This window comes from Anomaloglossus baeobatrachus, chromosome 5 (assembly GCF_048569485.1).
Source record: "Anomaloglossus baeobatrachus isolate aAnoBae1 chromosome 5, aAnoBae1.hap1, whole genome shotgun sequence".
Taxonomy (NCBI): Eukaryota; Metazoa; Chordata; class Amphibia; order Anura; family Aromobatidae; genus Anomaloglossus; species Anomaloglossus baeobatrachus.
In genome coordinates this window covers 39,841,405-39,858,562 of record NC_134357.1, presented here as the reverse complement: position 1 = coordinate 39,858,562, position 17,158 = coordinate 39,841,405, and the positions used below count along the sequence as shown (strand labels likewise).

General features: G+C 44.6%; 1 protein-coding gene across 2 annotated transcripts in view; it reads left to right on the top strand.

The window, feature by feature from the left end:
- Window positions 1–17,158, top strand: part of DNMBP (dynamin binding protein) — a 159,208-nt gene that overhangs the window by 50,595 nt on the left and 91,455 nt on the right. For both annotated transcript variants that reach the window (XM_075348430.1, XM_075348428.1), the window contains 2 exons: window positions 9,481–9,627; window positions 16,556–16,678. In XM_075348430.1, coding sequence (XP_075204545.1) covers window positions 9,483–9,627; window positions 16,556–16,678 — 268 coding nt within the window. In that variant the 5' untranslated portion in view covers window positions 9,481–9,482. The remainder of the gene's footprint in view (window positions 1–9,480; window positions 9,628–16,555; window positions 16,679–17,158) is intronic.

Genomic DNA, 17,158 nt, shown 5'->3' with positions numbered 1-17,158 from the left:
AATCCGGCTGTTCCCTTTAATTCTTACTCCGTCTGCGAGCTCATCCACATGTAACGGTTTATAGGGAATATGTCCAGATCATGTGAGATGTCGTCAGCTTGTGGAGCCCATTATGTGCTAGATATGTCTGGTTAAAAAGATGAGTCAGTGGAATAAGAACCCAAAACGCGTCACGTTGTTATTCGATCTCAGAACGAGCAAGGATTGGGTCTCCGTGTAACATCTGCTGGCGGAGAGATGGGATTTTCCTCTTCTGTGTTGGCTAAGGTGCTATCAGGAGACATTGTACGATCTGTGTGAATGGGAGGACGATTGTTATGTGGGTAATGTGGTTCTTGGGGAACTAAGAGACTAAAGGCCCTGTCACACACAGAGATAAATCTGCGGCAGATCTGTGGTTGCAGTGAAATTGTGTACAATCAGTGCCAGGTGTGTGGCTGTGGACAAATGGTACAATATGCCCATGATTTCACTGCAACCACAGATCTGCCAAAGATTTATCTGTGTCATGGGGCCTTAAGAACTGTCCAAAAAGGATGGAAAAGATCTGCTGTGGATTTGTCAGAAATCTGCAGGGTAACTGTTTCCCGACCTCCCATGGACCTGATACTGGACCCACATGCATGAAACGGATTTGCGTTGTACAAAGTACAAGGGTCGTTGTAATTAACCTTTTGTATATGTTTATTCCGCTTCTTCAGTTTCCCATCCCCATTAACCGCGCCGTGTTTAGGTTGGAGCCACGACTTCTTCTGTGGTTTCTGGCTCTGATGGTTCTCCAGGGGTCCGCACCTCCCAGCTGTGATATTGTTATGATGACCCGGCTTCTCTCCCCACATCTGGGTCATTTCTAAACACACGGCGTGCCACATGTGTTGGATAAGGCGGGCTGGCAGGAAAACGCGTTGGGTCGTGGGCTCAGATCTTTGGCAGAAGGTTCAGATTGGGGATGTTTCCAGATATTTTGTAGAAAACCGAGGTTTCAATTTATCTGATGATTCATTAATTGTACAGCAAACCTTCACTGCAATGTCCTAGTGGGAATGGTACAATGTCTAATATGTCGGAGAGATCTGTTTAATATTATACAGATTTTAATTACAAACATGGATTTTAATTGCAGTTCGTTTATAAAGGACGGAGACATGCAACTTATTGTTCTGTTACCAGCTGTCTCAAGCTACAAATAGGCTGATTATGATGGGCCACAGTGACCCTTATTCTTGGATACCTTTTTTTTTGCTTCAATTTGGCAATTTAATCGAGGCGAAACACTACTCCTCCTCCTCCCCTAGACCTCCATCAGAGGTACCATTAGTCACTCCTCTGCACATGTTGCTTTTCTTCTTTTGAAATTCCTTTTTGTGTTCAGGAGTCTAAGGGATAACATCTCTCCTTGTGATTGACATGTGTTGTGTAGGGAGACTTGTAGGCCAGGCGCGTGTAAGGAGACTTGTAGGCCATGCGTTTGTAGGGAGACTTGTAGGCCATGCGCGTGTAGGGAGACTTGTAGGCCATGCGCGTGTAGGGAGACTTGTAGGCCATGTTCGTGTAGGGAGACTTGTAGCCCATGCGCGTGTAGGGAGACTTGTAGGCTAATGCGCGTGTAGGGAGACTTGTAGCCCATGCGCGTGTAGGGAGACTTGTAGCCCATGCACGTGTAGGGAGACTTGTAGGCTAATGCGCGTGTAGGGAGACTTGTAGGCTAATGCGCGTGTAGGGAGACTTGTAGGCTAATGCGCGTGTAGGGAGACTTGTAGGCTAATGCGCGTGTAGGGAGACTTGTAGGCTAATGCGCGTGTAGGGAGACTTTTAGGCTAATGCGCGTGTAGGGAGGCTTGTAGGGCTAATGCGCGTGTAGGGAGGCTTGTAGGCTAATGCGCGTGTAGGGAGACTTGTAGGCTAATGCGCGTGTAGGGAGCTTGTAGGCTAATGCGCGTGTAGGGAGACTTGTAGGCTAATGCGCGTGTAGGGAGACTTGTAAGCCATGTAATACTTTTCTGGGAAATTTTAATTTTCAAATGGCTTCTTCAGAGTGGGAGAGAACTTGAACTCTAGCACCACTTATTGGAAGCAGCAACCATAATAGTCCATATCGACCATTTAATGAATCTTGCGAAATGACTTAAGATAAAAGCCAAACCAGAATCTCAGTTTGCAGAATGTGTTTTGGGATGTTGCCCTTCCTTAGTGCAAAACATGAGATCTGATTTGGCTGTATGAGATGCCTCTGAACTGGGGTCTAAGGGGTACGTCCTCTGACTAAACTGTCTCAAGGGTCAGACATTGATTTTATAAGCATCCTGCATCCAACTTTCCAGGGCTGTGGAGTCGGAGTCGGAGTCGTGGAGTCGGAGTCGGAGTCCGGAGCTCATTTTGGTGGAGTCGGAGTCGGTATAAAATGCACCGACTCCGACTCCCTAAAATATATAATAAATTGGGGACAGGAGTGCAATGCAGAATGTGCTGAATATTTTACTAAATAAACAACATTTAGTATAATGCTTATATTTAAGTGAAAAATTTATTGTAGTACAATGTGAACATCAGACATTTAATTGTTTTTATGATACAATAAAATCAAGATATTTGGATAGAACATAAAATATTTATTGGAATACAACTTTAGAACACAAAAAAACTAATAAATTGTAAATATGTAATATATATAATATATATATATATACAGTGTATATACACACACACAAGATATATATGTAATCTACTGTATATTACATAGTGTATTACATATTTACAATTTATTACAGTTTTTTGTGTTCTAAAGTTGTATTCCAATAAATATATTTTTATGTTCTATCCAAATATCTTGATTATTGTATCATAAAAATTATTAAATGTCTGATGTTCACATACACATATTCATGTACTACAATAAATTTTTCACCTAACTATAAGGCAATATATGTAGGAGCGGAGTCGGAGCCGGAGTCTGAGTCGGTGCAAGAGAATTTGAGGAGTCGGAGTCGGAGTCCGAAGGTTTGGCTTACCGACTCCACAGCCCTGCAACTTTCACCTTTCTATGTCCCGATCATCACGTTTATAGGTCATTGCAGGACGTCTGGGAATGTTCTCGTTTTAATTACTCAATAATTAAGTTACTAGAGAAACGTGAATCTGCTCCTTACAGCTTCTAAATCTGCATTGTCGCCAAAGAGCTTTCATGTAGTTTCTTTTAACTATTAAGGGAGGAGTCAACATCGGAGAAGACAAACGGTGGATGTGAGGATTTCATTGGTTAGGGGGGTCCAAGTGGTAAGACCCCAATGTACTTTTACAATGGAGCTGCTACAATACAAATCCAACATGGGTGTAACTGTGAATATATCTGTATCTGCAAGGGTCCCGATGGAAGAGGGGTCTGCTGGCATGCATGCTATAATAGCAGCTACTTGAGCTGCTGTCAGGCCCATGGAGGGGACGGGGCCTGGAACGTTATGCTTCAAATAATTTACCCATTAGCATAATCTCCTTTATTTAACTCCGTCATGTACTGTCACCTCCTGTTGGCTGATGGTCAGGGAGCAAAATGCATCCTGAGCGCCCCCCACCTATTTCCTTCCTGAAATTCAGCTGGTATCCTCACCGTGGCTTACTTCATGTGATTTATGTGTACAAGAATAGCATCTTGTGCACACAGGCGTGTGTGTGAGTGTGTGTATATATATATATATTTGTGTGTGTGTGTGTGTGTGTGTGTGTGTGGTGTGTGTGTGTATGTGTATGTATGTATATATAATTAGTGATGGGATATGCTCTTCTGCCACCTTATCTGTAAACGAGACCCTGGTTGTACCATAATCCTGCAGTTGCAGTCTGCTGTACCTGTACCGCCCCGGTGTTGGTCGGGCTGCTCAGATCTGGGATCGTGGGGGCTTGAGGGGCCCGAATCCGGGTTGGCAGACACATTGATCCGTGAAAGGGGGTATTTACAGGGGACAAGTTCGTGACACCTCCTGTGGGTTGCGGTAATGGGAGTGCCGCCGCTGCTGTAAGGAGTACCAGGGCAGATGGACTTAAGCAGCCTGATGTTAGTCCCTCCACAGGTAGGGATGGCCCCGGGCTCAGGGGTGTTGGTGGTGATTATTTGGCAGCAGAGGGTGCAGGAGACCAGGGTACTCACTGTGGTTTAGTCGTGGTGTTGGATGAGGATTGGAAAGGAGACACACACTCTGCAAGTAAACCAAATTCCCTGTGGACCACAGTCACTGCGGGGAGCCCGTCCAGGTGTCCGCTCCCACCGGTGTCACTTGGTAATCCGGAGCCGCCTCCGTGCACAATTTAGTTGTCTGTTTGTGGCCCCGTGGCTTGAAGCTGTTAGTGCCCCACTCACTATGTGAGGCCTGAAACACACATCCGTTAAACATGTGCGAGTTTGGTCCGTTTCCGTATATACCGGAGACACGGACAAACGTGCACCAATGTTAGGTTATGTTTGAGGTCACACGTGCGTTATTCCATAATGTCCGTGTGTCCATGTCCGTGATATGTATGTGTATCCGTTTTGCACAGAAGCATGTCCGTTTTCTGCACGGAACACGCACACACGGACCCCATGAAAGTCATTGGGTATGTGCGCACAAGTACGTGACACGGATGCATCTCCGTATGCTCCGTGTACGTTTTGTGCTTTTTTGTAGCGATGTCTGTCATTCTTTCTTTTCCTGTGTATGTCGGTCAATCTCCCTCGGTCTGTCCTGTCTGTCCTGTCTGTCCTGTCTGTCCTGTCTGTCCTGTCTGTCCTGTCTGTCCTGTCTGTCCTGTCTGTCCTGTCTGTCCTGTCTGTCCTGTCTGTCCGTCAGTCTCCCCTTTCTCTCATACTTAACGATCTCCGATCACCGGCGCAGCGCTGCACGGCTGTTTAAATAAACTCCAGCTTTTACTATTTTGAAAAAGCCGGCCGCTCATTAATCAATCTCGTATTCCCTGCTTTCCCCGCCCACCGGTGCCTATGATTGGCTGCAGTGAGACACGCCCCCACGCTGAGTGACAGTTGTCTCACTGCAACCAATCACGGCCGCCGATGGGTGGGTCTATACTGTGCAGTAAAAAAAAATACATGTAATTAAAAAAAAACCCGACGTGCGGTCCCCCCCATTTTGATACCAGCCAAGGTAAAGCCACACGGCTGAAGGCTGGTATTCTCAGGATGGGGAGCTCCACGTTATGGGGAGCCCCCCAGCCTAACAATATCAGCCAGCAGCCGCCCAGAATTGCCGCATCCATTAGATGCAACAGTTCTGGGACTCTACCCGGCTCTTCCCGAATTGCCCTGGTGCGTTGGCAATCGAGGTAATAAGGAGTTAATGGTAGCCCATAGCTGCCAATAAGTCCTAGATTAATCATTGCAGGCGTCTGAGACACCCCCAATGATTAATCTGTAAGTTACAGTAAATAAACACACAGCGAAAAATCCTTTATTTACAATAATAAACAATAACAAATACCCTCGTTCACCAATTTATTAAGCCCCAAAAACCCATCCATGTCCGGAGTAATCCACGGAGGTCCTGTGTCGCTTCCAGCTCTGCTACATGAAGGTGACAGGAGCTGCAGAAGAACACCGCCGCTCCTGCCAGATCCACACCGCAACTGAGGTGAGTCGCGCGATCAGCCGTGCTGTCACTGAGGTTACTCGCGGCCACCACTGGATACTCAAACTGTGACTGCAAGTCGCCCGAGTGACAGTGATGAAATCACAGGTGAGTTGCGGTCTCGGGTGGAGGATCCAGCTAGCCGCGAATAGCCTGAGTGACGGCAGCGCAAATCGCGCTGCTCACTTAAGTCACTCAGGGGATTAGCGGTCACCGGTGAGTCCTTCACGGGTGACCGCTAATCAGTACGCGACACAGACAGAGCCGCAGCATGACAATGAAGTCGGGTGAAGTTCACCCGAGTTCATTATCAGCGCGCGACTGTCTGCGGGTATGCATCAACGTCATTTAGCATCACACATGTACCATTGCACACGGACATCACACTCGCATGTCAGTTACAAATCTCACGCACACACGGGTATTACACATGCACACGCGGTTAGCATACGCCGTTCACACGAATGCCACACGGACCATGAAAACTGACATAAAAAGGGATCATGGACCTGAAAAACGGCCCGTATTACACGTGCGTGCGTTTTCACGGATGTGTGTTTCAGGCCTGAAGTGTAGCTGTGCTCTTGAAGGCTGGCACTTGGGACTTCAGTGGGCTGCTTTTCGGCTGGAAAACCCTGTCCCCCGCGTTGTGCTGATACCCCCCCAATCTCTGAGCTCTGTGGGAAAGTCCCTGAAGGTCTCCTTCCTCTGCAGGTCAATTGTCAGGACGTTGAATTGGCTCCTGACCTAGGGTCCTGTACCCCGTCGTGCTCAGTACTGGCCAGTTTCTTTTGGGCTTGCTGGTGCCGACAGTCCTCCTAGACTATGTCCGTCGCACCCTCTTCCAATGTCACTGCAACCAGTCTCCGACTCCTCTGGTCCTGGACCATCGTCTGCAACCCAACCTTAGTCTAGCTCCCCAGGAGCTCACTCTCCCCGAATCCTCTCTTTGAGGGCTCTCACTACTCTCTTTCTTCTTCCCTCCCACCAGTCTGCCTGACCCCTAGGTGGGTGGCCCTTTTCCAGCTAGACCAACCTACTGGTGTGTCTGACAGGTCATGATGTGATGTGTTGATTAGGATTTGTGGTGCTGATGGTAGTGACACTGATTTCTTAGGAACCTGGAAGCATGGGGGTAGGCTCTGCACCCTGGGGAAGGATGCCGTAGCCTGTGGCACCCTGATTTACTCGGGGGCACCACATAAGCTCCCCTTGCATTGCTGCCATTGGATCCCCTTGTTGGCTCATACGGTGGCTATGGCTCATACAGTAGCTGTAGCGATGCTTACATTGGCCTACAGGGTACGATGCAGCAGCAGTGTATATGTCAGGTATTGGAATACTGACAGGTTTTAGCACTATGGAACACAGCTCTAAACAGCAGCAGTTAAGGACCTGACACCTAGCAACGTACAGGCCACATTGCCTAGGCACCTCCCTTAAGGAGAGGGTGCCTTAAATACCTGATGCCTCTCAGCCATAGATTCTAACAGGTATTATCTAGCGTTCACCCAATCCCGGTCCTTCTAGCAGGGGAATGTCCGTGTCACCAAGACTGGTCATCACTTCCCCTTCACCGCATTATTCAGTATAACCAAAACTAATATAATAAATCAACGTACAGGGCCCAACGGGACTATGGTACAATTCACCAAGGTACAAGGCGAACTAAGTTAACTTTCCTCAATTAGTAGCATACGATCGAACAGGAAGTAGCGTCCCGGTTCAGTCAGAACGTCTGTCTGTTAATTGGTGATCAATGTATGGTCTTCGGTGCTTGACCTGCTAAGTAGTGCTCTTGATGTTCAGTGTTCAATGCTTGACTTCCGAGGTCTGGATTTCGGTGTTTGGTCTTCGGTGATTGACCTGCTAAGTCTTGATGTTCGGTCTTCGGTGCTTGACGTCTGAGGTATGGTCTGCTGTAGGATCCGGTTATATTCGGATACTTCTACTGCAGAAATAGACATGAGCCGCTTCGCAGCTCACACATCATAATCATCTCACGTCTTTGTGCCAATTCCTTCCTTCTCCGCCGTCCCGGGCTATTATGTTTAACAACTGCGTCACAGCTGTCACCTTACCTGGTGTCCCGCACAACTTCTTCCCTCAGAGAAAGACATCATCTGTGCCTGAGTTCCTGCCGCTCAGTCCAACCACCAGATGGCGGTATTAACTTGAAAGTGCTGCAGGATGTTAACGGAGCGCATCTTTGGTTTGTTCACCACTCCCTTAAGACCGCTTTACACGCTGCGACATCACTAGCGATCGCACCCGCCCCCATTGTGCGTGCGTCACGGGCAAATCGCTGCCCGTGGCGCACAATATCGCTAGTACGCGTCACGCGTCCTTACCTTCCTAAAGACGTCGCTGTGGCCGGAGAACAATCTCTTGTTTAAGGGGGAGGTTTGTGCGGCGTCACAGCAACATTACATAGCAGATCACCAATAGAAGCGGAGGGGCGGAGAGCAGCCGTATTAATGTCACTCCCACCTCGTTGCTGGAGGACGCAGGTAAGGAGATGTTCCTCGTTCCCAGGGTGTCACACGTAGCGATGTGTGCTGCCTCAGGAACGACGAATAACCTGCGTCCAAAAGCAGCAACGATATTTTGAAAATGAACGACGTGTGAACGATCAACGATTTGTGCCGCTTTTTGGATCGTTAGTGGTCGCTCGTAGGTGTCACACGCAATGACGTCGCTAACGAGGCCGGATGTGCGTCACGAATTTTGTGACCCCAGCGATATCTTGTTAGCTATGTTTTTGCGTGTAACGGGGCCTTAACAGTTGTCACAAGTTTTCTTTCTGGAGTGCAAGACTCCCCGGCCTCTCGGCTTCCTGCTTACCGGGGGCAATGTGCTCCTGATTGATTGACAGTTTGGACCAGAGGCATTGTTGCTGTACTGCCATGAACTGTGCACTTTCTAAAGCTGCAAGCAGGGGAAGCTTTGTCTGTGCACTGAGGCTTGATAAATACCGAGATCCTGCCAGCTTCAGAGCAGCGCTTTCAAGCTCCATTGTAAAGAGCTTTTAAGCACTGTGCTTTGTCTCTGACAGCATGCAGAGATGATCACTTCTGCGCAGTAATTCTCATCGCAGGTAGAAATACAATGAAAGGTAAAACCTACTTTATAAAGCTGGAGGCAGAACATACAAGGTCTACCATCGACTCATCTGAGGATAGAACTAAATGGGGACAGAGACCTCTGATTCCAGTGCTGAGTCATTACTGGGCTTCTTGCTGTAGTTTTGATAAAACACTGTTAATCTGCTGCAGTTCTTGTACTCTTCACATTCATATAATTGTATGGTGAAAAGACACTATTGCCTACCACCTGGATTGATAAGGGTCTGATCACTGGGACTCCCACCGATCGCCAGAATGGGGAACGTCCATCCCTTTTGGCATACAGTGCGCATGCGCCATGTTTCCCTCATCCACAAGTGCAGTGCTCGGCTTTTTCCAGTAGCTTCCATAGAGAATGAATAGAGTGAGGGTCAATCATGTCTACTGCCCTTTACTAGCGATCTGTAGGAGTCGCAGCAGCCTGCCTTTCACCCCATTGATCTAGATGTTTTCACCCAGGTGATCACTTCTTTTCATCAGACAACCCCTTTTGAGTGTATTACAGATCAATTTTATTAAATCTGATAAGTAGCAATTTTATTTCTTGGTTGCTTCATTGGGGGACACAGGAACCATGCTGCTGACATGGCTCCTATATCCTCCATTGAAGACTACCAGAAAAAGATTTTATGGTGAGTACCAAAAATCTTCAATTTTAACATCTCACCATGTTACTTGCACCCTCTCTACTGTACACTGATTTCATGTCACGTATCATTGATTGATCATTATTTTCCCTGCAGGGATGGAGGTCGGCTCGGTGGTGCGTGCAATGTTTGACTTCTGCCCCAGTGTGTCGGAGGAGCTGACGCTTTTTGCTGGAGATGTCATTGAAATTCTCAGTGTAATAGATGAATTTTGGCTACTGGGGAATAAAGAAGGAATCACAGGTAAAGTACACTCATTTGAAAAAAAAAAAAAAAAAAGTTTTATTATACATATACCGTGTGTGTATATATACAGGTACATCTCAATAAATTAAAATATCAAACAGCTAATTTCAGTAATTCAATACAAAAAGTGAAATGCACATATTATAAAGTCATTACACACAGAGGCATCTATTCCTATATATTATATAGAGTCACTACACACAGAGGGGTCTATTCTTATATATTATATAGAGTCATTACACACAGAGGGATCTATTCCTATATATTATATAGAGTCACTACACACAGAGGGGTCTATTCTTATATATTATATAGTCACTACACACAGAGGGATCTATTCTTATATATTATATAGAGTCATTACACACAGAGGCATCTATTCCTATATATTATATAGTCACTACACACAGAGGGGTCTATTCTTATATATTATATAGAGTCATTACACACAGAGGGATCTATTTCTATATACAGTTCCTTGCGAAAGTATTCGGCCCCCTTGAATTTTTCAACCTTTTCCCACATTTCAGGCTTCAAACATAAAGATAAAAATGTTAATGTTCTGGTGAAGAATCAACAACAAGTGGGACACCATTGTGAAGGTGAACAAAAATAATTTCTTATTTTAAACTTTTTAAAAAAATAAATAACTGAAAAGTGGGGCGTGAAATATTATTCAGCCCCTTTAATACTTTGTAGCGCCACCTTTTGCTGCGATTACAGCTGCAGTCTCTTGGGGTATGTTTCTATCAGTTTTGCACATCGAGAGACTGAAATTCTCGCCCATTCTTCCTTTGTAAACAGCTGGAGCTGAGTGAGGTTGGATGGAGGCGTTTGTGAACAGCAGTTTTCAGCTCTTTCCACAGATTCTCAATTGGATTCAGGTCTGGACTGTGACTTGGCCATTCTAACACCTCAATACGTCTATTTGTGAACCATTCCATTGTAGACTTTGCTTTATGTTTGGGATCATTGTGTTGTTGAAAGTCTTTTGCAGACTCCAATAGGTTTTCTTCAAGAATGGTCCTGTATTTGGCTCCATCCATCTTCCCATCAATTTTAACCATCTTCCAAGTCTCCGCTTAAGAAAAGCAGGCCCAAACCATGATGCTGCCACCACCATGTTTGACAGTGGGGATACTGTGTTCAGGGTGATGAGCTGTGTTGCTTTTACGCCAAACATATCGTTTGGCGTTGTGCTCAAATAGTTTGATTTTGGTTTCATCTGACCAGAGCACCTTCTCCTTCTTCCACATGTTTGGTGTCTCCCAGGTGGCTTGTGGCAAACTTTAAACACCACTTTTTATGGTTATCTTTGAGAAATGGCTTTCTTCTTGCCACTCTTCCATAAAGGCCAGATTTGTGCAGTGTATGACTGATTGTTGTCCTATGGACAGACTCTCCCACCTCAGCTGTAGATCTCTGCAGTTCACCCAGAGTGATCATGGGCCTCTTGGCTGCATCTCTGATCAGTCTTCTCCTTGTTTGAGATGACAGTTTGGATGGACGGCCGGGTCTTGGTAGATTTGCAGTAGTATGACACTCCTTCCATTTCAATATGATCGCTTGCACAGCGCTCCTTGGTATATTTAAAGTTTTGGAAATCTTTTTATAACCAAATTCGGCTTTAAACTTCTCCACAACAGTATCACGGACCTGCCTGTTGTGTTCCTTGGTCTTCATGATGCTCTCTGTGCTTTAAACAGAACACTGAGATTATCACAGAGCAAGTGCATTTATACGGAGACTTGATTACACACAGGGGCTTATATTTATCATCATCAGTCATTTAGGACAACATTGGATCATTCGGAGAACCTCAATGAACTTCTGGAGTGAGTTTGCTGCACTGAAAGTAAAGGGGATGAATAATATTGCACGCCACAATTTTCAGTTATTTATTTTTTAAATAAGTTTAAAATAAGCAATACATTTTGTTTAACTTCACAATTGTGCCCACTTGTTCTTGATTCTTCACCAGAACATTAACATTTTTATCTTTGTTTGAAGCCTGAAATGTGGGAAAAGGTTTAAAAATTCAAGGGGGCCGAATACTTTCGCAAGGCACTGTGTGTATACACACACACACACACACACACACACACACACACACACACACACACACACTATTTTATATATTTATGTAATATATAAAAGTGTATGTGTGTGTGTATATGTATATATGGAATATGGAAAAGTGAAAAAAATTATATATATATTGTGAAATAGATAATTTTTTTTCTCTTTTAGCTTTTTAGTTTTACCTCCTAAATCTGTTGTTGTTGTTATTTTTTAAACAATAACATTTTGTTTAATAAATAATTTCTGTATAGTTATTTTGTTTTGTTTTATTAGGGTACTTTCACACTTGCGTTTATTTCCTTCCGTTACAATCCGCCCTTTTGGAAAACAGCGGAATCCGTTAACGGATTCCGCTGTTTCCCATAGACTTGTATGGGTGACGGATTGTACCAAAAGGACCTGCGTTGCTTCCGCTGGGCGACGCTCCGTTGCTTCCGCCCAGTGGGGAACGCAGCATGTAACGTTATGTTGAGCAGCGGAATCCTCTGGATTTCACTGCGCATGCTCTTCTTTTTAAAAAAAAAAAAAAATCAAACTTTATTTTGGCTCACGGTGGCCGAACGTTCAGGTGAGCGCCCGGCCGTCGGCAAGCGACAGCGCTCAGCTGGGCGACCGGCCGCCAGCATGCCCGGCCGCCGGCAAGTCACAGCGCTCAGCTGAGCGCCCGCCCGCCGGCATGCCTGGGCGCCGGCAAGTGACAGCGCTCAGCTGATCACCCGGCGGTCGGCTGCAGGGAGCGATCAGCTGATCACCCAGCGGCCGGCAAGTGACAGCGCTCAGCTGATCACCGGCGGTCGGCTGCAGGGAGCGATCAGCTGATCACCCGGCGGCCGGTTGCAGGGAGCGATCAGCTGATCACCTGGCGGCCGGCTGCAGGGAGCGATCAGCTGATCACCTGGCGGCCGGCTGCAGGGAGCGATCAGCTGATCACCCGGCGGCCGGCTGCAGGGAGCGATCAGCTGATCACCCGGCGGCCGGCTGCAGGGAGCGATCAGCTGATTGTTCACAATAGTCTGTCGCTGGTAAAACTCTAAAAAAAAAAAAAAAAAAAAAAAATCAAAACGAATTGCGTTGTTTTGCAGCATCCGTTGCATCCGTTGTGCCACTATATGCAACACATCCGTTGCATCCGTTACACAACGCAATGCAGCGGATACCGTTCAACGCAAGTGTGAAACTAGCCTCATATAGATTTTGCCCTAAGACTGTGACTGTGAGTTATAGCCCCGTTCTCTGGGTCAGTGGGGGTCCCAGCAGTCGGACCCCATGTGATAAGGGAGTTATCCTCTCTTATATGGACAGGGATAACTTACAATCTTGGGACAAGCAACTTTTAAGAATACAAAACCAAATTTTCAAAAATGATTACTAAACTAAGGGGAAAAAAAAGAAATTGGTGCAGTACCACTTTAGTCCTCCAGGTGGTGCTCTGAGATTTATTATTTTCATTTCCTCCTAACATTTCTTTATAATGTCTTGTTTTAAAATCTTTGCTGTCGGTAAAAGGTAACAGTCTTGTATATATATGAGAGAGAAAATATATATTATATATTATATGTGTATATATATATATATATATATATATATATATATATATATATATATATATATATATATATATATATATATATATATAATATTAAGGATTTGCTTTATTTGTATCCCGTCTATGCAATCCTCTATGTGAGCTGAGTCCGGACTGATACGTGTTCCTTGAGCTGACGCAGCGCACCACAAGAAAGTGTTTATCTCATAGGGGATTGTTCAGACTGGATACGATTAGATCAGTCTCTTACCCATGAGCAGGTCTAGCAGTGTGGTCACATTTTCAGTTTCTGTATAATACAATGTTTAATAGAAAGTTGCATGACTTTTACAGGTAGTATAATTAAGCTTTTACTTATATAAAACCACCTTATAGTGAGTGGTGCCCTCATATGTTGGTACCTCTTCTTCCAAACTGTATCACTTGTGCACATTGGTAAGCCTCATATACTATACTGTATCTGTATACAGTGACTTGCGAAAGTATTCACCCTCCCTTGGCTTTTTACCTATTTTGTTACATTCCAAACGGTATTTAGATATTTTTGTAATCCGAATTGTGTGTGATGCATCAGCACTAAATAGTCTAAGATTGGGAAGAGAAGTGAGAAGAATATTGGCAAAAATTGAATTTATGGGATAAAATAAATAATTGCCATGTGCATATGTATTCACCCCTTTTGATATGAAGCCCCTAAAAATTTCTGATGCAAGCAATTACCATCGTAAGTTAGACGCTTAGCGAAAGGAAGACCATCTGTGTACAATCTAAGTGCCCCGAGGTCTGTCACCTTTTCTAAAAAGCCACAGAGGCTGCAACACCATTAAGCAAGAGGCATCACAGACCAAAAAACACCATGAAAACTAAGGAGATCTCCACACAACACCATCTAGACCAAGGCGATCTCCACACAACAATATGAAAACCAAGGAGATCTCCAAACACCACCATAAAGACCAAGGAGGTCTCCAAACACCACCATGAAGACCAAGGAGGTCTCCAAACACCACCATGAAGACCAAGGAGGTCTCCAAACACCACCATGAAGACCAAGGAGGTCTCCAAACACCACCATGAAGACCAAGGAGGTCTCCAAACACCACCATGAAGACCAAGGAGGTCTCCAAACACCACCATGAAGACCAAGGAGGTCTCCAAACACCACCATGAAGACCAAGGAGGTCTCCAAACACCACCATGAAGACCAAAGAGGTCTCCAAACACCACCATGAAGACCAAGGAGGTCTCCCAAAAAATGGTGGGTTCCAAAAACGTATCATAATCTCTGATGATTCCCAGAGCACCATCAAATCCATTATCATCAAATGGAAGAAACATGGCACCACAACAAACCTGCGAAGCGGACCATCCATCAAAACTCTCAGCCCGGGCAAGGAGGGCATTAATCAGAGAGATAGCACAGAGACCAAAGGTAACTCTGAAGGAACTGCAGAGTTCCCAAGCAGAGTCTGGAGTATCTGTCCATATGAGCCCAATACGTCGTACACTCCATAGAGCCGGTTTTTATGGAAGAAACACAGATAAAAAGCCTTTACTTACAGCCAATAATTGGAAGGCTCATTATGAGTTTGCCAAAAGACATGTGGGAGACTCTCCAAATGTATAGAAGAAGGTGCTGTGTTCAGATGAGACCAAAATTAAATTTTTGGGTCACCAAAGTAAACGCTATGTTTGGTGCCAAACAACTCAGCTCATTAACTCAAGAACACCATCCCCACAGTGAAACACTGTGGTGGCAGCATCATGCTGTGGAAATATTTTTTGGCAGAAGGGATTTGGAAAAGGGTTTAAGTTGAGGGGAAGATGAATGGTGTGAAATACAGGGATGTTCTTGAGCAAAACCTGTTTCAGTTTGTCAGTGATTTGAGACTTGGATGGAGGTTTTACCTTCAAACAAGACAATGACTCAAAGCTACTGCTAAAGCAACACTCGAGGGGTGTAAGTGGAAACGTGTAAATGTATTGGAGCAGCCGAGTCACAGCCCAGACCTTAATACAATGGAGAATCTGTAGTCAGACTTAAATATTGGGGTTCGCCAGAGGAAACCTCTAACTTGAAGGAGCTGGAGAAGTTTTGCCTTGAGGAATGGGCAAAAATCCCAGTGCCAAGATGTGGAAAGCTCAGTGACTTATCCAAAGCAAATTGCAGCTGTAATTGCCACAGAGGGAGGCTCTACAAAGTACTGTCTTTAGAGGGGTGAATATTTATGCACACTGAAGATTTCAGTTATTTTTGTCCTACTTGTTGTTTGCGTCACGATAAAATGAAAACCCAAATGTTCATAGTTGTCAGCCTGTTCTTTACATGACATGATGCAAAACCTCAAAAAAGTCAAATTCCAGGTTGTGAGGTAGCAAAACTTTAAAAATGCCAAAGGGGGGGTGAATACTTTCATAAGGCTTTGTAGTTGCCAAATAACAATACAATATACAATATAGTTCAAATAAAACTACCATACAGTTGTCCAAATAACACCATCGTGTGATTAACCAAATAACTATACCATATACGGTAGTTGTCTAAATATTACCAATATATACTTGTCCAAATACCATTAACATGTAGTTGGAAAAATACTACCATATAGTTGTCCCAATAATACCATTTAGTTGACTAAATACTACCATATAGTTGACCAAATAACACGACCATATAGTTGTCTAAATATTACCAATATATACTTGTCCAAATAACACTACCATGTAGTTGAAAAAATACTACCATATAGTTGTCCCAATAATATGTAGTTGACCAAATATTACCAACATATATACCGTAGTTGACCTAATAACACTACCATACAGTTGTCCAAACATAACCGCCATGTCGTTGACAAAATAACTCTACCATATATTTGTCTAAATAATAACAACATATAGTTGTCCAAATAACACTACCATATAGTTGACCAAATAATAGTACCATACAGTTGACCAAATTATACTACCATATAGTTTGTTACCTAAATAACCACTTAGGCAGTGCCGCCACTCCATACACTTCAAAGACAACTCAATAATGCCTAAGAAACACTGTCTAAAAACCATCATACGGTGCTGAAATAATAGTATCATATGGTCACGAAAATAACAGCACTGAACATAAAGCTAGTAGCAGACTTATACAGGATTTGTGTCAGTCCCCCGGTCTTGGATGCCAGGTGCCCCTTCAGCGGGGGAAGCGGTGTGACCCTACAGGCTGCACCCATTAAGGGGAGGTAGGTAATGATCAGTGTAATTTGTTGTATTCTGAATGTGTAACTTCCATATTTATAGGACAATTTCCTGTAAGTTTTGTGGAAGTTCTGACCATCCCGACCACGAAACATGGAGAGAAGATGTACGTCAGTGTTAGCGACTTTACCTCCCATGAGCCCGGAGCGCTCTGCCTCCAAAGAGGTAATGTTTTTTGGGGAGTTTTTTCAATATGATTACATTGTGTCTTCTCACTTTGTGGCAATTGTCTCCATTAAATTTTATCAGTTTTTATATTTTATTATTCATTTTATTATCAATCAGTTCCAAAGGTGGACAGATGCAACTGCATCCAATCCAGACTGTGGCCAGGCCACTGTTGAATGTTTATGTCTAGTGGTGGCCACAGTCTACGTCATACACAGTCGCCGGTCCCGCGCAGGTGCACTACAATACTTTGATCTGCCCTGCTCAGGGCAGATCACAGAGCGCCTGCGCAGGATCTCAATGCCAGCTAGTGTGGATGACATAGACGCGTCATGCACCCCGGCTACAGAAGAAAGAGGATAGATATGGCTGAAAGAGGCGGCGCCGGTGCCGGACAACGGAGACGCCCATATGACCCAACTCCACTGTAGTGAGACCGTTAGGTGAGTATTATAAAGTGATTTTTATGTTCTACAC